At 41.0% G+C, this 20,807-nt stretch overlaps 2 protein-coding genes across 7 annotated transcripts in view; one reads left to right on the top strand and one right to left on the bottom strand.

Annotated features, from left to right (window-relative positions):
* The window catches only part of gstcd (glutathione S-transferase, C-terminal domain containing), a 166,540-nt gene extending 161,158 nt beyond the window's left edge, over positions 1–5,382 (bottom strand). For 2 of the 5 annotated variants that reach the window (XM_078530793.1, XM_078531053.1), the window contains exons 1-2: positions 5,312–5,382; positions 3,080–3,505 (exon numbers count right to left, since the gene is read on the bottom strand). In XM_078530793.1, the coding sequence (XP_078386919.1) occupies positions 3,080–3,493 (414 nt within the window). In that variant the 5' untranslated portion in view covers positions 3,494–3,505; positions 5,312–5,382. The remainder of the gene's footprint in view (positions 1–3,079; positions 3,506–5,311) is intronic. The other 3 variants (XM_078530885.1, XM_078531119.1, XM_078530977.1) reach the window with 2 other exon arrangements.
* ints12 (integrator complex subunit 12) lies at positions 1,482–20,140 on the top strand. 2 transcript variants are annotated; one of them, XM_078531256.1, is made up of 7 exons: positions 1,482–1,575; positions 5,599–5,754; positions 9,820–9,972; positions 10,540–10,721; positions 13,527–13,686; positions 13,994–14,143; positions 18,703–20,140. In XM_078531256.1, the coding sequence occupies exons 1-7, from the start codon at positions 1,498–1,500 to the stop codon at positions 19,264–19,266; spliced, it is 1,443 nt and encodes a 480-aa protein (XP_078387382.1). In that variant the 5' UTR covers positions 1,482–1,497; the 3' UTR covers positions 19,267–20,140. The 2 variants fall into 2 exon arrangements, with proteins under 2 accessions (XP_078387382.1, XP_078387468.1); XM_078531342.1 differs by lacking the exon at positions 1,482–1,575 and adding an exon at positions 5,346–5,455.
* Positions 20,141–20,807: the final 667 nt, after the last annotated feature.

Here is a 20,807-nt window from a genome sequence, read left to right as displayed (position 1 = left end):
AACACCATCTCTTATGGATTAATACACATCCTACACCTTACAAAACTTGCAAAATTAAACTGTTGTCCTATCATTTCTATTAGTTAAATACAATGATTGTACATGGGGATATTGCTAATCAACACAAGAATACCCAATGCTACAGCAATACTGTATCTTATTAAAATAAATATTTATACTATGGGTTAGGTGAAGAAGGGTGGGAGGAGGCTCATGTAGAAAATAAATGCTGGCACAGAACAGTTGGACCAAATGGCCTGTTTATATGCTGGAGGTCCTGGGTACTTCTTTGTAATAAATTTTCTCTTATATGTTAAGACTTTCCTGTTAAATTAAAAATAAATGTTATCACTTAGAGTAAACCATGAAAGCAGCTAAATATATAGCTATAAACAGCATCTCAGAACAATGCATTATTCCCCAAGAGGACAACTATTTATATATTGATCCTATACCTGTGCACAATTCCTGTCACCATTTTTCATTGTAACCTATGTCCACATTGATAATGGAAACTGCCCATGTAAACCTGTCATGCTGTGACTCTCCCTGCCAGTGAAAGCACTGTCAAAGAAAAAATCTAACAAAAATAAGATTTAAATGGGGATTGAATTATATCTATTGACTTTGGTCCAATTATCTCCACCTTACAACTTTACTTGATCTTAGTTCCCTGCATGCAAGGCCAGAGAACTGACTAGTTAAAATGAATGTTGAATAGTCTACACTATTTTCCAGTTCCCATCGTCTGAAGTGACAGACATTTGTACTAACACTGAACACGTGAACAGCTACCATCTTGGGCATCCCTAAATGTGCACTGTTCATTCATATCATGAGGCATTAGCTTGAAATAGGAACAGAAAATTGCTACAGCAAGGAACTGAACACAGCTAAAAATATACAGGACATTAAAAATTAACTAACTTATATAATTATTGTAACATATATTTCCAAGTAGCTTTAAAGGTATCCTACCAGTTTTTGGTGAGAAAAGGGTTAATTTAATCACCTTTTCTTAAAAGATCCGAGTTGCCAACTGAAAAATATTTCCTCACTCCATCTCCGATCACTGGATTAGATTCAAATCAGGGTCATCAAAGTCCCATGCATTGCTTCCTTAGTCATATATTGGGCAGCAGAATTAAGACAAATATTTAACTTGTGACCTGATCCCAGCCAGAAATGCACTTTCTCTTTAAAGCACTCTCTAATCATTTTAATTCTGTACAACAGTGAATAAATGTGTCACTGTTGACAAAAAAAAAATTGGAAAACAATTTCACAATGACCAAAGGAAGGAAAAGTGGTTTGTGTAAATAAAATGTGCTCACGCTCAGTTTACAGTCTTGCCTCCAAGTTACAGTGTTTTGGGTTCAAGTCCCAGTCCAAGGCTTGAGTGCATACAGCAGGACTAAGAAACTGCTGCATGATCAGAGGTGCTATCCCTCAGATGATGATTGCACCAAGGAGCTGTCTGTTTCAGTGGTTCAGAAGATGTCAAAGACCACATGGCACTATTTGAAGAAGAGAGGAGAGTTCATCTGGCTTTCTGATCAACATTTCTTCCCTCAAGTAAGACCATCAAAAACAGATTAAATGATCATTCATCTAATTGTTGCATATGTATTTCAGAGTATGTAAAATATTTGCCTGTTCAACACTAATCACTGTCATTCCATAGGATCATACCGATTTACAGTTCAGAAGAGGACACACAGGCCACAGCATCAGTGCCAGGCTAATCTAAAAATGTCATCTGCACTGCACGCTCCCAGGAGCCCTGTACCTTCCTCCGCTTCCAGTCTTTATCCACTTTTCCCTTAAAAGATGCAACAGGCTCCGCCTCAACCAATTGCAAAGCATTCTACGCTCCAATAACCCTCCGCATGTTCAAAGAAATTCAAATCACATTAAATACTTTGCGATCTGTTAAGCTACTAAATAAGTAAGCACTAAGATAAAAGCAAAAAACTGCGGATGCTGGAAATCCAAAACAAAAATACCTGGAAAAACTCAGCAGGTCTGACAGCATCTGTGGAGAGGAACACAGTTAACGTTTCGAGTCCGAATGACTCTTCATCAGAACTAAGGAAAAATAGAAAAGAGGTGAAATATAAGCTGGTTTAAGGAGGGGTGGGACAGGTAGAGCTGGATAGAGGGCCAGTGATAGGTGGAGATTGCCAAAAGATGTCATAGACAAAAGGACAAAGAGATGTTGACGGTGGTGATATTAGCTAAGATATGTGCTAATGATGACATTAAGGGTAGAAAGCAGGTTGGGCCTGGATGCCCTACACCCTCCCCCACCCCAACACACTTTTTGGAAGGCCAGAACGCCTCATCTGAGCCAACAAACTAACCTGCAGTTAATGGAAACTGCCCATGTAAACCTGTCAAGCTGTAATTCTACTCTTCCCACCAGTAAAAGAACCGTTAATGAAAATATGTAACAAAAATAAGACTAAAATGGGGATTGAATTATATATATTCACCTTAGTCCAATTATCTCCACCTTACAACTTTCCTTGATCTTAGTTCCCTGCATACAAGGCCAGAGAACTGACTAGTTGAAATGAATGTTGAATAGTTGACACTATTTTCCAGCTCCCATTGTCTGAGGTGACACTAACACTGAACACAGGGGTCTGTACAGTCAGGGGGAAAAAAAACAGGAAATCCCACCAAAAGGAGTCCAATCCGACTCAGCGGATATTATAAGGGTGGGTAGAGACTATCAAAATGATAGAGGGATTTGATAGTGGAAATGGTTTCATTGTATTTACCCTATCTTAAAATTAGAGCTAGGCCATTGAGGAGTGAAATAAAAATGCACTTTTTCCGCAAAATGGGTAGTGGAACCGGAAAGCTGGAACTTGCTCCCCAAAAGGCTGTAGATGCTAAGACAATCAGAATTTTCATGATTGAGATTGTTAGATTTTATAAGGGTAGTAAGAGATATGGAACAAAGTTGAGTAAACAGAGTTCAGGTACACATCATCCAAGGTCTAACTTAATGACAGAACAGGTTCAAAGAGCTGAATGGCCTTCTCCTGACCCTACATCCCTAAACACTCACCTCAGCACAAGCCTTCAAACAGGTCTTTTTGAAGCCAAGCAGCTCTGAAACATCCTTCCTATTGCAGTCTGCATCACAAGTCCTCCGTATAATGTGTCTCAATACCACAGCAAGGCCAGCGCGACAAAACTTCCCATCCTTTTCCACCAGAGCAGGCAAACGGCAACTCCGAACCACTGGAGGAAGCTCCTGCTGGGAAAGGATGCTGATGGGAATGTTGGCTAGTGCTCCTTTCTTCCACAAGGGACCACCAGCAATGTCTTCATTAGGCACAAGAAACACCTTAATCGATGTGGAGTCACAATAGGACATTAAAAATAAAACAATAGATGTGTGGAGAGGCAAAATCTTGTCTCCTGTGTGGTTGGATAGCTCCAGGTACAAACACTCTTCATGCACGCTATTGTTCTTCATTTCTCCAACTACCTATAGAGAGTTGAAAGACAGCTCATTAAGAATATAGTTATAGGCACCGCATAACAATTTGCAGTTATATTTTCATAAATGTATTTTTAAAATCATTTTTACAGACTGCCACAAGCAACGGAATAAAAATACAGCATCTGAAGGTGATAGGTTAATTTTTCTGGGTTGTTTTTTTGAGAGAGAAGGAAACAGGAAGAGTCAAAACAGCTTTCAAAATAAACTCCAGCCTACTAGTTGTGAAGCAGCTATTTTCTAGCCAATGTAAAAGCTGAAAACAAATTAGAATTCCTGGCAAATGGAAGGCAAGGAGAAAAGATCAAAAATAATTGCTGCATACTTTTAGTTAAAATATGCAGTACACTAAAAGAGATTAAATGGTCCATGAACATGCATAAAAATTTCATAGCACTTTTGGGAAGAGGCCAAGTAATCAAAAGGTCATTCGTGAAAGAATTGACAGATGGCCCCAAGAAACACAGCAAAGACGCTCTTTTCTATGGAGTGATGTGTACATGCCTGGCAGTGTTTTGCATACACAGTTCATACACTGCAAGCACAGTGAATCATTAAGCACAGATGTGAAGATGTCAATATTTTTATCGCTAATTTTTCAGATTCTTGATAATATTGTGAAAAACTTCATAATCCTGAAAATACCTCAAAAGTCTCTTGCATTTTAGCCATCATCTAGGTTCTTCAACTTGACACTGGATCTTCTAAAATGGTGCTTGTGGGTTAAAATGTTAATGAAACTTGCATTCATATAGTGCCTTTCATAACCTCATTAGCACCAAATTGCTAGTCTTAACATCTCATGCAGCGATTTGGAATTATATTGCTGTTCCTTCACTGTCATTGGGTCAAAATCCTGGAATTCCCTTCCTAACAGCACTGTGGGTGTGTGTACCTATGCCACATGGGTTGCATCAGTTCAAGAAAGTGGCTCATCACCACCTTCTCAAGGGTAATTGGAGATGGGCAACAAATGCTTGCCTAGCCAGTCACACCCACATCCCATAAAATAATAAAAAAGGACTTGGCTGAAGCTTGTCCAAACAGCAAGTAATTAATTACGGCTTAATGGGAGCACTCTTACATGTGAGTTAGAAGGCTGTGGGTTCTAGTTCCACTCTAGAGACATATAATCTGGACTGATATTTCAATGGAGGACTCATGCCAAATACATCACTGCTAAGGTGGAATAATAAATTCATTAGCACTGTTCAAAGAACAGCAAGGGAGTTCTGTCACTGTCCTGGGCACTATAGTTAACCATCAGCACACTAAAACAGACAATCTGGTCATTTATCTCCTTGCTGTTTGTGGGAGCTTGCTGTGTTCAAATTGGCTGTTGCATTCCCTACATTACAACAGTGACTGCACTCCAAAAGCACTTCATTGGCCGTGAAGCGCTTTGGGTCGTCCTGAGACCGTGAAAGGTGCTACAGAAATGCAGAAATTCCCTAGTTTAGGGAAGAAGCGATGGGTTGCTCTGCTTCTGGTTTAATAGACTAGTGGCAGTTTTGCTGCATCAATCTCAAATTGCGTTCTGTTCGAATAGGTTTGCAATCTCGGGTCTAATTACAAATCAGACTGGAACATTCCCTCCGCTCAGCAAGGAGGGATGGAGACCTGGCCGAAGGAAGGCGAGTGAGGCCGCGCCTGGCTGTCATGAAAGATAAAACCATGCAGCCCCCGGAGCTGGGAAATAACGAAAGATAATTGTCCAGAGATCTAGCCGCTGATTTATAGGTATCAGTATCCCCTTCCTCCCCCCCCCCTCCAGGTACTCATATTCCTAGTTACCTGAAACCCACCGAGGGCAACCGCTTGTTTAATCGACACCGGGGAGCGGGGGGACCCGATAGATGGACGGACCGGATGTTACCCGTTGCTAGGACCCAAAGGACCAGGGACGGATATAAAGGTGGGACCGGAAGTCGCGCGAAGGTAGGCGCTGAGTTGCTGCTGTGGTGACGTTAGGGGGGTCCTCGAGGTTACTAACCTGTAAACATTGGGTTATAATGAGGCCAGCTGGGTTTCCCCGTTCCCTCCCTTTAATTGTATCTTCTTTTCTTGCTTCACGTTTGTAGAACATGGCTGTTCCCAACCTGGAGCTGGACCCACTCTTCCTGAAAGCCTTGGGTTATCTCCATTCAAAAAGTAAAGACTCGGCAGAGAAACTGAAAGCCCTGCTGGATGAGACCTTGGTCAGAGGCAGCGATTCTAGCTTTCGACAGACACAGAAGGTGCACTTTTTCTTATATAAGGCAGAGACCACTGCATCCTTGAAGGGAGGACTATGGAGAGAGTGCAGTGCAGTGGAGTGATTAATAAAAGCAAAGTGCTGGGAGTATTCAGTAGGTCTGGCAGTGTCTGTGGGGAGAGAGAAAAGATTGAATGTTTCAGGTTGATGATCTTTTGTCAGAACAGTGGGATCAGTTTTGGATTTCTCCAGCAAAGAACTGGCACAGGCACAATGGGCCTCTTTCAGTGCTGTAAATGTCTAGGAGCTGGTATCATTTAAGTGATGTTCCCCTTATAAAGTGATTTCAGGCAGTTCTCCATTTGGCTGATTACATGGTGACTCTACCAAGTATTTGGGTACATATTTGCAATTTTTGAGATGAGTGAGAGAAATAACCTGAAAGGTTACCCAAAGAAAAATCACTGCTGAGGGAAGTTGAGCAGGAAAGTAAGAATGGTGGGGAGCGAATTAAAGCTGTAGGCCTTTTAACAAAATATTGAGAAAATGTATGGCTTAATAAGAAATGGCTTCCTGGCTGTGAGTTTCTGTTCTTGTCCATTACAAAGCAACGCCAACTAAATCGAGTCAATCCTCCTATAGATGTGGGAAAATCAGAACAGAAGCCTTATTTAGATCACCTAGTGGCCAGGTGTAAAACAACAATCGAAACCGCAGAGCACATTTCCTGTCTTAATCCCTTGTCTAGAATTGGTGTGTTAAAAGGACAAATGAGAGGATATTGGAAATTAAATGTTGAACTGTGCCTCAAATTATGAGCATTTTTTCATTGAAAATGCTGCTTGCAGTATTTCTAAACATGTTTTATTGTCATATGTGGAATATCATCAGAAATGGTACAATGGGAGCCACATGAAACAATGTACAATTAGGTTTCTACCTCTGAAAGGCAGTTAGAAACTGTAACCTCGTCATCAAAAACCATGTACATTCTGAGTGTCATTATTTGTGAAGTGTTAAGTCTTAAAGCTTAATCTATAGATGTGAGGCACATTACTGGTATCTAAAGAATGTTTATATATTTGCTTTTGCTACTATTGTACATTTATATTTATTCGAGAGGATAGGCAGTTAACACGCTCCCAGGCATAACCAACTTGAGATGCTTTTTGATCTTTGGTTGCTTCATGTTGTGCAACATAATCTTTCCCACCCCCAACCGCAGAGTTGAGTTCAGCAACCCCCTGTTTGAAAAACATTTAAATGCAAAGTTACACCCTATCACTGTCAGTGTTGCTTCAAAGCTCTGATACGTGATTGTGAGAAAGAATACATTATTTATTTTAAACAATCATCCTCTGAATATTCTAACACATTTTAAAAATAGGTTAAGAAGATTCTCTGGGGATCGTCTATCAGTATGTCTCAGAAGGTAGTACTGTCAGCTCTGAGGCAAAAGGTTATGGATCCAAATGCCACTCCAGTGCTTGAGCAGTCAAGCTGACACTACTGAGGGATTCCTGCACTGTTGGGAGGGACCCTTTTTTAATGAGGATTTAAACTGAAGCCATGTTTGCCTGTTCAAATGACTGTAGAATTTCCCTTTAAGAAACCAAATTCCCCCTGAACCACCCCTATTAAAAATAGATTAACTGATATTGTATCTCATTGCTGTTTGTGGGACAATGCTGTGCACAAATTGGCTGCCACATTTGTCTGCACAAGAGCAATGTCTACACTTTGGGGCATACTGAGGGATTGTGAAAGTTGCTATATAAATGCAAGTTCTGTCTTGACATTTTTTTGATAGAGAATAATGTATTTTTACTTTGGAACTATTAAAATATTTACAACCCCTTCCCATTTGACCTAATTTCACTTTTTTCTCCCCCTGCTGAGAGTAACAGCTTGTTTATGTGGTAAGCTAGAAAACCAGAATCCAAATTCCTTGCTGTCTTATTGTGCCTGCTGGAACCTTGTACAACATATGTCAAAGGTGTAAGGCTCTCCTAACAGAGAGCTCGCAGTCCAGCATATTTCTTGAATGATCTTGAATCTGGAACCTTATAAGGGCACAACAGATGAATTTGTTTCAAAGGGGAATAGCTAGGCCACAACTCCTGTATGTTTAATTTGTGACCAGCAAATTTGAATTGTAATACCCAAACTGCAGATAGTTCAGTGCCTCAAGTCTGTTCCATCATTCAGTAACATCATGGCTAATCTGTACCTCAACTCCATTTACCTGTATTTGTCCATATCCCTTGATACCCTCACTTACCCTTTGTCTTGAAAATTCAGAATGACTCAGGAGCCACAGCGTTTTGAGGAAGCAAGTTCCAGATTTCCACAACCCTTTTTGTGGAAGAAGTGCTTCCTTAATTCACTCCCTATTGGCTTAGCTTCAATTTTGAGATTGTGCCTCTCATCTGGAATTCCCCCATAAGTCGAAAGATTTTCTTTATATCTACTCTATCAAGTCCCTTAATCATTTGATTTGATCACCCTTCAAACTTCTAAACTCGAGGGACTAAAAGGCAGCTTTAAGCAATAATAAAACTCTACTATTGTTATGGTGAAATTATGTTGTTCCTACTCCAAGGCCACTTTATCTTCTTTGAGATTCAGTGTCCAAAACTGGGCACAGTACTCCAACTGGGGTCTCGTCAAAGTGTATGCTAAAGCATCACTCCCTTATTTGAATTCCAACCCCATTGTGAAAAAGGCCAACTTTCCTTGGTCTTTTTAATGCGGTATCTGAAAAATTACAACTAAGACGCAGTGGGTCCTGCTATTTCTAGCAGGATCAATAGAGAAGGAACAGCCAACAGCATTGGCACAATATTAAACCAGACTGATTTAAGTGATTTCCACTCCTCCCATCCCCTTTACCTCTCCATATGCTATGCAAGCCTGGTGGCAGCGCTATTAACCGTGATTCTGTGTGGAACTGACTCGCCTCCCCCTACCCACAGTTCTCTACTAGGTTAGAATTACCACAGGTGGCAAATACTCCAAATTGTGTTCCTTGTTTTTCTGCTCTCTAGCGTAATTTGTCCCAGCATGACAGAGAAATTTATCTGGACATATCAACAAGTACTTGTGGTTTCCTGTAACAGCCTGATTTATATGAGATACTTTGACCATGTTATTGAGTTCTTCCATCATTGTGACACTCCTTGGAAATCCCAGATATCTCTAGATTACCGGACTGCTTGTCCACCTCCAGTACTGGATGAGCAGAAGTTTCTTCCGCCTTAATTTTGGAAGGACCAAAGTCTTCCACCCCCTCCAGAAACTCTGTTCCATAACTGAATCCCTCTCCCTGGCAGCTCTGAGGCTAAATCAGCCTGTTCACAATGTTGGTGTTATATTTGACCGGAAGATGAGCTTCCAACCTCTCACCAGCACCATCACTAAAACCACCTATTTCACCTTGTAACATTGCACGACTCCAGCCTTGCCTCAACTCATCCGCAACTGAAATCCTCATCCATGCCTTTGTTATCTCTAGTCTTGATTATTCCAGAACACTCCTGGCCAGCCTCCCACATTCCCCCCTCCATAAACTTGAGGTCATCCAAAACCCTGCATCCTCCGCTTGTGCTTGCTGACCTGCATTGGCCCATCGATAAGCAGCACCTCAATTTTAAAATTTTCTTCCTTGTTTTCAAATCCCTTGATGGCCTTGGCCTTGCTCATCCCTATCTCCGTAACCTCCTACAGCCTTACAACCCTCCAAGAAATTTGTGCTCCTCTGATGATGGCCTCTTGAGCATTCCTGATGCTAGTCGCTTACCTATTGGCATCGATGCCTTCAGCTTCCAAAGTCTTAAGTCCTGGAATTCCTTCCCTAACCCCCCCACCCTTCTCTAGTCCTCTTGCCTCCTTTAAAAGACATTCGTAAAACTTACTCCTTTGGCCAAGCTTTTGGTCAGGGTCTGTGACAAATTTTGTTTGATTCTTCTGTCACACATCATGGAACATTTTCATTTAAGAAAACATTTAACAAGTTAAAGGCACTGTATAAGTATCAGTTGTTGTTGTGACCAACTGATTTGCCTTAGTTCAGAAATCATATTGACGCTGATGTATACTCCTTGCTTAGGAAGTTGAAACACCTAAGATAGCTACTAGCTCCAAATCCAGTTCTACGAAGCAGGATTCCAAAGTGTCCTCATCTCTGTCATCAGGCAACAATGGAAAATCCAGTTCCAGTGAGAAAACCAAGAAGGAAGCTGAGAAGAGACCAGCTGAAAAGGTAAGAAGTTTCTGGCTGAATTAGTTCTACAACTACATATGAATCTTTATATATAAAAACTGTTTACTGTACACAAGGGAGTTCAGATTATTGACAATGAACTGTAAGCAATCATGAATTGGAACAATATAACTAAAATCTCACCTTGTGCGAATGTGCTTATTAAATGTCTGATTTTTGTCCTGAGAAAAGTTATTTTAAAATAGTTCAAAGGCAACAGGATCATTTGTAACGGGAATAAAGACAGAAAATGCTGGAAAAACTCAGCAGGCCTGACAGCATCTGGAGAGAGAAACAGTTAACGTTTCGAGTCTGCATGACCCTTCTTCAGAGCTCTTCAGAGGGTCAGACCTGCTGAGTTTTTCCAGCATTTTCTATTTTTATTTCAAATTTCCAGCATCCACAATATTTTGCTTTTATCATTTGTAACGGGATTTGATCTTAAATTGGTTGCTCTGTATTTTGCCCTAAAACAAGGAATATAAGCATTTAAGGTGCTGTTCTTTATCTTAATTTATAATGATTGACTGATTAGTTAACTCTGCAAATGTTTCCAATTTTTGAAAGGTTAAACTAGACCCCCTGGAGGGAGTTGACCCCCAGAAAAAAGCCAGGCTGGAGAAAGCAGAGAATCTATCTTCTCCCATCACTGTTCAGTCCAGCAAAGAACTGCCGATGCCTGACTTACCTGGCTTCGAGAGCGCAGAAGATTTTGCCATGGAAATGGGACTGGCGTGTGTCGTGTGTCGGTATGAGAGATTTTTACTTTTACAAGTTGATCATCTGGAGCTTTGCACACATGGAGCTGAGATCAAATGTAGTGTTCAAATTATGTTGAGTTAAGGAGACGGAAAAGGATAATTGGATTAGAGTGCATGGAGGTGATTAATTCCTTATCTTAAATCCATATGTTCTGTCCTAGCTCTTAATCTATCCATCATAAACTCCAATGTCCATATTTCTAATGAGAGCTGGCTAAGTAAATGTGTCACTTTCTAATCGGACTTATTTACTAATAGATGATATTGTAGTTCCTCTTTATCTGATAGTTATGGAACAGGAGTTAAAAATTTTGGAATTATTCAAGATGTAGGTTTATTTTGAGATGCGGAAATCATTAGTTACAGCAGAAGGATAAGCAGCGTGGCAAGAGGCCTTCCTTTGCTTAACCTTTGTGTTCTCAATGTGGGCCACAAGCATCCTATCTGCATGTACTCCTGAGTCGATCTGTGTATAGAGTCTGTATAGGATAGCTATGACTTTCCTTTCCTGCCACTTCCACTTATTTCTAAAAGAGGCAATTGAGAATGCAAACCCTTGGGAAATTATGCCAAAAGTACCAAGTTCCAGGATAACCTTTGTGTTCTGGTGACCAGAAAGATATAAAGTTCAGAAAATAAAGGATAATAAGTTGTATTGTGTGCTGTGCATGTGTACATGCATGTATGTATTCTAAAGTAATAATGTGTACCATTCACATGACTTTTTGAAATGTGCTCTCAGTTGTTTAGTTAATTGCAGAGTAGCATTGGGTACATTCCATAGTTAATTATAAAGTAACCTTATGACAAGGCGTAGTTTCAAAATCTTCCCAAACAAATCTTTGGATGTTATTTTGAAAATCTTAAATGAGCAGGTGACAATAAAGGGACCCACAAAAAATGAAACTTCAGAAATTTTCAGTAGAGCAAGTCACTAGTGGGGGTGTGGTGGTTATTGGATGGGGCAGTGCATTTTTAACACTTGTTGTTAGGACTTGTCTTCTCTCTATGCTGGCTGTAACAGAAATGGGTAAAACAAAGTCAGACAGCTGCAACACTGCTCATATTGCATCATCATTTGGCAGCCTCAACGAAACAGCTGGATAACTTATTCCATTTTGATATGCAGAACATTTACAGCATTTCACAAAATATCAAATTTTGCATTGACTGTAACAAGTCATTCTTGCCTTTATCTGTGCCCTTCAATTAAAACACATTCCCAGGCACTTCCGTCATACTGGTTTTCACAGCTATGCAGCTGAAATAGAACTCCCAGCAATTTGAGCCCAGCCCAATGATCAACTTTCTTCTACTTCTGGAAGTAATCATACTGAAGAATTAGTGACTGTTATGTATTAACTGCAAGTTTACTAGTGACATTCAGTCTATTATTCACAGAATCTCACAGTGCAGAAGAGGCCCTTCAGCCCATCGAGTCTGCACCGACACATGAGACACACCAGACCTACCTACCTAATCCCATTTACCAGCACTTGGCCCATAGCCTTGAATGTTATGACGTGCCAAGTGCTCATCCAGGTATTTTTTAAAGGACGTGAGGCAACCCGCCTCCACCACCCTCCCAGGCAACGCATTCCAGACCATCACGATCCTCTGGGTAAAAAGGTTTTTCTCCTCATCCCCCCACTAAACCTCCTGCCCCTCACCTTGAACTTATGTCCCCTCGTGACTGACCCTTCAACTAAGGGGAGCAGCTGCTCCCTATCCACCCTGTCCATGCCCCTCATAATCTTGTACACCTCGATCAGGTCGCCCCTCAATCTTCTCTGCTCCAACGAAAACAACCCAAGTCTATCCAACCTCTCTTCATAACTTAAATGTTTCATCCCAAGCAACATTCTGGTGAATCTCCTCTGCACCCCCTCCAGTGCAATCACATCCTTCCTATAATGTGGTGACCAGAACTGCACACAGTACTCCAACTGTGGCCTTACCAAGGTTCTATACAACTCCAACATGACCTCCCTACTTTTGTAATCCATGCCTCGATTGATAAAGGCAAGTGTCCCATATGCCTTTTTCACCACCCCACTAACATGCCCCTCTGCCTTCAGAGATCTACGGACACACACACCAAGGTCCCTTTGTTCCTCAGAACTTCCTAGTGCCATGCTGTTCATTGAATACTTCCTTGTCAAATTACTCCTTCCAAAGTGTATCACCTCACACTTTTCAGGGTTAAATTCCATCTGCCACTTATCTGCCCATTTGACCATCCTGTCTATATCTTCCTGTAGCCCAAGACACTCAACCTCACTGTTAACCACCCGGCCAATCTTTGTGTCATCTGCAAACTTACTAATCCTTCGCCCCACGTAGTCATCTATGTCGTTTATATAAATGACAAATAATAGGAGACCCAGCACAGATCCTTGTGGTACGCTACTGGACATTGGCTTCCAGTCACTAAAGCATCCTTCTGTCATCACCCTTTGTCTCCTACAACTAAGCTAATTTTGAATCCACCTTATCAAATTACCCTGTATCCCATGTGCATTTGCCTTCTTTATAAGTCTCCCATGTGGGACCTTGTCAAAGGCTTTGCTGAAATCCATATAAAGTACATCAACTGCACTACCCTCATCTATACACCTGGTCACCTCCTCAAAAAATTCAGTCAAATTTGTTATTGGGGGATAATCTGTACATTGCATTGAAAAGGGTATAATACACTGAAGTGCTGATATAATACAGTGTATACTTTAACAGAATAAGATAGTCTGTTAAGTTTTTAATGGCACTAATAATGACTGTTTGCTATACTTATAGCCAGATGACTGTTACATCAGGCAATCAGCTGGTAGAATGTCAAGAATGTCACAACCTTTACCACCAAGACTGCCATAAACCCCAAGTGACGGACAAGGATGTGAACGACCCACGGCTAGTATGGTATTGTGCCCGCTGTACAAGGCAGATGAAGAAAATGGTAAGAGTTTATTTTCCAGTCAGCCCATATAACTGCACCTGAGTGCTTGGTGTTGTTAATTTTAGCAGGTGTTTCACAGAAGATGAAAATGTTGAAAATGACTGACTAGCTAAAATATAGTGATGATGGGCCAGAGAATGATAGGTTGAATGAAATAAACATTATTATTACCGAACAGTGTGATGGTGTGAGCTAGAATAGTTGCAAAATATTTTAATGGTTGAAATCAAACTAGGGGACATTTACTATCATAGTTAACAAACTCTGATAAGTATGTTCATCACAGAATGTTATTTCCTTATATTAGGCGCAGAAGACACAAAAGGCTGCTCCAAAAGCTTCCAACTCAGTTGCTAACACTGCTCCTTCAGTAAAAGATCCCTTGGTGAAGAAACCCGAAATGAAACTTAAACAAGAAGTGACCACATTTCAAGCCTTCAAGAGAACTGAAGTAAAGGTGCAGTAACTGCCTTTTGTACAGGTTATCTTTGCTGATGAAGGTGGGCAGCTAAAAATATCGCCCAGTGTATTACTGCTTAAGCTTAAAAATTGCTTGCAGCCCCTTTTGAAAGGCGATGTCGTGCATAAGGAGGTAGATTAGGTGAACCTACCAATTCAGTCTACTGTAAATTATCTTACAATTTGAATGAACAGATAATTACGTTTTTTTCTTCATTAACCAAGAAAATTACTTCTGAATTACCAGGAGTCAATAGTAAGGTACAAGAAGTATAGACCAGTCAATCTTCCACGGAGCCGTAGCCAAGAATCGTCTTCAGCTGAAGCAGGGCTAAGGGAATCAGCTGGGTTAAGGAATGTGTATAAAGCTATTCCAACAGTCTTGTTTGCAATTCTTTAGGTTCTTGCAGCTTAGAAGGGCAATTAGAAAAAAAACACTTCAGGGATGTTGGGGAACTTTATCCGGCAAGAAATCAGTCCTTTGTGGCCAAAATCTAAAAGATATTCACTTAGGTGTTATCTATAAAAGCCAAAAGCTCTGGTTCTTAGACAAATCAACTTTAGATCAGTTGAATGTGTGAATTATTATTTGGTACTTTACAAATATGATGGAATCTGAGGAGCTTCTTCAAATGAATCAATTATACCTCTCATAAAACGGCTATATAACGGCATTGTGACTTAGAAGAGAGCACTGTTCTTTGTATATTGTAAGACTCCTTAAAGCTCGCACAGTAAACCTCTTGTTCTGGATGCTGTATCCAGGTACAGGGCATAGCTGCTCCTAAAATATGTTAGCTGAAGGTGAAAACCCCACGATGTTCTCGCTGTGATTCTGTCAGCGTTGCTGGTGGTAACGCCACTTGTTTATTTTGGCGCAGTACTCAATCAATTCATTTGCATGATCACATTGGGAGAGTGCGCATCTGGAGAGGCCAATATTTTATAATGTGGGATAGGTAGAGCTGTACCTCCAGATTCGAGAAGAAAAGGAAAGGGCCCTTGGAGGTGGGGTGATGCTGCACTGTAAGGCATCCTCCCAGACATGCAGGATTCAGCTTCTGTCCTCAGACCAGGGAATGTAAAGGAGCAGACTTCACAGAGAGAGGGTCTTCTGAGCCCCAGGAATGAAACAGAGCACCAGTCTTTAATTTTTGTTTTTGATTGCATTGTTTCGTGCTTCTCACTGGTGGGTTAATTAGAAAGGGGAGGCAGGTGCATCATTAGATTCATTGAACTATTTCTACCCCAGATATGATGTTTTGCATGTTGTTCTGGATTCCAGCTGATGTTTTTAGAACCATAAAAGGAGCAAAGGAGAGGGTCACTTTGTCCATTGTGTCTTCACCAGCTCTTGCTAGAGCAATCCAAAATCAACCTGCTCTCTATCTGCATAGCCCTGTATTTTCTGCTGGCTCAAATATTTATCCAGTTTTCCTTGAAAAGTCAGTTGAAAGTTTCTTACTGGGGAGTATGGCTCGTTTGAAGTTCAAAAAAAAAATCAATTAAAGAACCACTGAATGCAGACAACCCTTATGAAAATATGTACTAATGGGAAATGTTTTCCACATTTTTATATAAAATCAACAATTTTAACGTAGGGATGCTCAACCTGTAGCTCTGGGATCACTTGTGGCAGGAAGCCCCGTCAGTCGAGCCTTAAAAAAAGACTTGCATTTATTTATTTGGTGCTTTTCACAACCACCGGACATCTCAAAGTGCTTTACAGTGCTTTTGGAGTACCTTTTGAAGCATTGTCACAGTTGCAATATAGGAAACATGGCAGCCAATATACACACAGAAAACTCCCACAAACAGCACTGTGATACTTTACTTACTTAGACTTAGTTCCTCCAGTCCCATGCAGGACAATAGGCAGCAAGACTCTGTCACAATCTCTTTCGCTCCAACCCAGATGGTGTCCTGTTCTTGAAGGCTCCCCTTAACTGTACTTCGCCAGGTCATCTTTAGTCGGCCCCATCTTCTTCCATCCAGTGGTGTCCACTCTACTGCCACTCGTGCTTATGTTCAGCAGCAGGTGCAGTACATGTCCCGCCAGCCTCAGCCATCTCTCCATCACAATGTCTGACAGGCACCTCTGACCAGTCCTCTGTAATACTTCTTCGTTGGTGATAACCAATGCTGTCTCTCCACATGATGCCCAGGATAGACGTCAAACTTACGTGACACCTTTGCTGTTCTCTTCCATGTCTCGCTGGCATGGATTGCAGTGGTTGCACTGTGTTAATGACCAGATAATTTGTCTTTGTGCTGTTGATTGAGGGATAAATATTGACCAGGGTACCGGGGATAACTCCCCTGTTCTTATTCAAAATGGTGGAATCGTTTACATCCACCTGAGTAGGCAGATAGGGCATTGTTTCATCATCTCATCTAAAAGACAACACCTTCAACAGTGCTGCGCTCCCTCAGTACTGCACTGGAATGTCGATTTTGATTTTTGTACTCAAGCCCTGGAGTGAAACTTGAACCTGGAACCTTGTGACTCAGTGGACCCACTGAGCCTTTAAAGCTGAGATTGATTTGTATTCCTTAATTGCTGCTTCTCCCATGTGAAATTTGGGGACCTAGAGGTTTGTTTCAAATGCAACCACATGATTAGTAGATAAATCCTGAACAGAAAAGTGAGTTCATTTGATGTCATCAGCTTAAGATGCATGACAATATGGATTTAATCTTTATCTCTAGCCCCTAAAACCCTATTTGAAAAGCAGAAGGCTGGAAATCTAAAATAAAAACAGAAAATGTTGGAAATACTCAGTGGGTCTGTCAGCATCTGTGGAGAGAGAAATAGAATTAATGCTTCAGGTCAATGTCCTTTCATCGGAACTGGAGAAAATTAGAAATGGAATAGGTTTTGAGCAAGGGTTTTGTGGGAAAAGGGACAAAAGGAAGGTTTGTGTCGGGTGGAAGAGAGGAGAGATTGAATGACAGAAGGGTTAGTCTTCAAAGACAAAAGGAATGGTGATGGGGCAACAAAGGGAACAACAAAGAGCAGGTGTGCTGCTGTCAGAAAACAAAAATAAGAGGAAAAACTGAAAAATGCAATAGAAAATATTAAAAAGGAAAAAGCAAAGGAAAACATAAAGGTGGAGTGGGAGCAGAGTTAACAGTCTGTAATTGTTGAACTCAGTGTTGTTTTCAGAAGGCTGTAAAGTGGTTAATCGAATGATGAGGTACCATTCCTCGTGTTTATATTGTGTTTCACTGGAACAGTGCGGCAGGCCAAGGACAGAGATGTCGGTGTGAGAGCAAGGGTGGCAAATTAAAATGGCAAGCCACTAGAAGCACAGGGTCATGTTTGCGGACTGAATGGAGGTGCTCCGCAAAGCAGTCACCCAATCTGCGTTTGGTCTCCCCAGTGTAGAGGCGACCACATTGTGAGCGGTGAATACAATATACCATATTGAAAAAAGTGCACGTAAATTGCTGCTTCACCTGGAAGGAGTGCTTAGGGCCTTGGATGGTCAAGAGGCAGGAGGTAAAAGGACAGATGTTACATTCCTGTGCTTACATTGAAAGGGACAGTGTATTGGGTGTGATAGAGCAGTGGGCCTTTTTATTTAACCCTAAAACTCCGTGCAATGTATCTGTCAAAAGCTTAAACTTGCCTGCCTTAAAGCATCGACTTAATTTATGTGACTTGTCCTTGTTAAATAAATAGACCATCAAAACCCTAAAACTCTTTTCCATGTATCCTGATAAGGTTCATTCCCGCTAACAGGCCTAGGCAACTAAAATGTTTCAGCTCAGTATGTTTTGCCCAGACTATTGTATTACCACAATTACACTGCAAACATCACAGTCACCAACAGATAGCTTGTCAAGTTGGATCATCTTCATGTTTTAGTTTGTGAATTAAATGCTATGCATTAAGGAGGGGTAAAATACTTAACCAGAGGTAATTAAGGACAAAGTCAAGTTCACCTGTCACCCCTTTGCTTCGTGATCTACATTGGCCTCTGTCTCACCACCTCCCCACCCACCCCCAAGCACATCAATTTTAATATCCTCATTCTTACTTTAAAATCTCCCCATAGTCTTGCCCTTTCCCATCTCTGTAACCTCCTCCAGTCCCACAACTCTCTACTACTCCAATTCTGGCCTTTTGCACATCTTCAACTTCCTTTACCCCATTGTTGGCAACCTTACCTTCAGCTGCCTCGGTTTAAAGCTCCAGAATGCGTTTTCTAAAAATCTCCAACTCTCTCTCCTACTTTAAGATTCCCTTTAAAACTTACCTCTTTGACCAAGCTTTTGTTCACCTGTTCAGATGTCTCTTCCTTTGACTTGTGTGTCAATTTTGTTGCTTTATTGGACACCTCTGAAGCACCTTGGGCTGTTTTGCTATGTTAAAGGTGCTATAGATGCTAGTTGCTGTTGTTGTAACCACTTTAATGTAAAAGCCACTGGAAGAGTTGAGTAAAATTTAAGATTTGCCATTTATAAAGTGCTTGCTGAAGGTCTATGTATTTTCACCCTGCTCAAAACTGTTCTTTTGTAGGTTAAAACATTTTTTTTCTGTTCGTTTTGCAGACATCCTCATCTGCTTCTGGGAATTCCTCCAACTCTAATACTTCCTCCTCTTCTGTTAGTGGTCTTACAGGATGGGCTGCGTTTGGAGCTAAAACATCTACTGCAGCACCATCCACAGCTAAACTGGGATCATCTGTACAAAGCACCAGTGGGAAGCCCACTGCATCTTCCACGAATCAAAAAGCAGTGGGTCTGTCTGGACTGGCAACCTCCAAAGCCGGGCTGGGGTCAAAAATGACCACAGGCATTAACTCCAGCACTGCACCTATTAAACCACCCCCTCCCCTAACTCTGGGGAAACCAAGCCTCAACCGATCATCCAGCAACGACAATGTTAGCAAAGTAGGGCTCACTGGGCCAGGGAGCAGTGGCATCCAGTCCAGCAGTGGGAATGGAGGGGGCACATCGACTGGCACTGCTGGTAACAATGGTGCCAAGACACCCACCGAAACAGTCAACCCTTCTGTCGTTAAGTTGCCGACATCTCAAGAGTCGCAGCTTAATGCTATGAAACGGCTCCAAATGGTAAAGAAGAAAGCAGCACAGAAGAAACTTAAAAAGTAAAGTTATTATGTCTGAATGGTTGTGGTTCTCTGTTGTCTTTGTGTTTCTGCACAGAAAAGCACGCGCCTCATCATTGCCAAGGAGACCAACAAACTTGCACCCTTGGATTTGCCCTTGTACATGGAAATGTCTCTTCCAGGTTCTCTTCATAAGATTTTTTTGTGAGCAGTGATAAAGAACACAATCCCCTCCTGCCCCTAAAGACTTCCTGAAATGTACCTAGTATTTGTGGTTGAGGGAGGACCTTTATTGTTCTGAGTGCAAGCTGCAGAATTAAGGCATTAATCAGAGACTTTGACACATGGGAATCAAGAGATCACTCTGACATGGGGCAAAGAACTGTTTAAAGTAATTTTATAAATTGACAATTTTAACAATTTCCTGCTAGCTTTTTTTTATATAAAAATGTATCTGTTTTCAACAGATTGATGATGAACCAGGCTGTTTCCTTATTAAATATATTCTGAAGCAGACCTGGCTGATTTGAGACCCAGCCGACAGTGATCTTGGTTGTTAAGCAACCCCGCATCTATTTATAGGGGACAGTCTCCTCCTGTGTGCTACTCATTGCAAAATGGCAGAGGCCTTCTTTCTAAACTTATTCTACAGTTTAGCAGACAGAGGAAACCTTCCCTGAAATGTTTAGCAAATGAGTTCTTGAGAGGCCAAAAAGGTTTTGCACTTCTCAAAATAAATCTTGAAAGTTGTGTGAGAGACCAGCTTACTGTGATGTTGAAAACAAGGGTGATTTGAATTCTGTGTCAAATGGACCTTTTTTTTTACATATTTTGTCTTTTGTGTATTACTATTAATGGAGATGTTGGCTCCATTTGGTGAACTGCACTGGTATTAAAAAAATAAATAAAATTAAACCTGTATTTTTTTTGTGTGCTGTACAATGCAAGGTTGCCCTAGAATAACTTGCATTTATGTAGTACCTTTCATATCTTCAGTGAGTTCCAAGGTGCTTTACAGCCATTGGGTACTTTTTAAAGTATAATCATTTTTATTATGTAGGGGGAAAAAGCAACCAGTTTGCACACACAAAGATCCTATAAATGGCACTGAGATTAATTGTGTTTTTTGCTGTGAGGGAATATTGGCCAGGACACCAACAGAGCACCACTGCTCTTCTTCAGATAGTCACCAGGGATCTTTTATATTCATCCTGACAGGTAAATAGTGCCTCAGTTTAAGATCATTTGAAAGATGGCACGCCCGACACTGCAGCACTCCCTTAGTCCTGCAACATATGTCATGGACTTTTCCCAACTCATTGATTTCTGTGATTCTTAGAGATTAAGTGAAATTTCTCTGTGACACCAGCCATAACTTTTTTAAAAAGAAAACCTCATAAGTGCGACCTTGTACCTTCCAATATTGAGTCTTGATCAGTGGCATTTCACTGATGATGTTTCCATAGAACCACTGGGACAAGCACCAGAATCCAATTTGAGTGTTGAACGATTGGGAACATAGCAATAGGCGTAGGTCATTCAGCTCCTTGAGCATCTTCCAACATTCCATTAGATTTTCCATGG

Source organism: Cetorhinus maximus, chromosome 1, assembly GCF_964194155.1.
Source record: "Cetorhinus maximus chromosome 1, sCetMax3.hap1.1, whole genome shotgun sequence".
Taxonomy (NCBI): Eukaryota; Metazoa; Chordata; class Chondrichthyes; order Lamniformes; family Cetorhinidae; genus Cetorhinus; species Cetorhinus maximus.
This window is presented reverse-complemented; position numbering and strand designations above follow the sequence as displayed.

What these genes read in the sequence shown, in the direction of transcription:
- ints12 (XM_078531256.1), top strand. Translation starts at nt 1,498, where the DNA reads ATGTCAAAGACCACATGGCACTATTTGAAGAAGAGAGGAGAGTTCATC. An exon ending in AGAAGAGACCAGCTGAAAAG is followed by an intron (nt 9,973 to 10,539) that starts GTAAGAAGTTTC and finishes AATTTTTGAAAG; the next exon opens with GTTAAACTAGACCCCCTGGA. An exon ending in TCAAGAGAACTGAAGTAAAG is followed by an intron (nt 14,144 to 18,702) that starts GTGCAGTAACTG and finishes TTCGTTTTGCAG; the next exon opens with ACATCCTCATCTGCTTCTGG.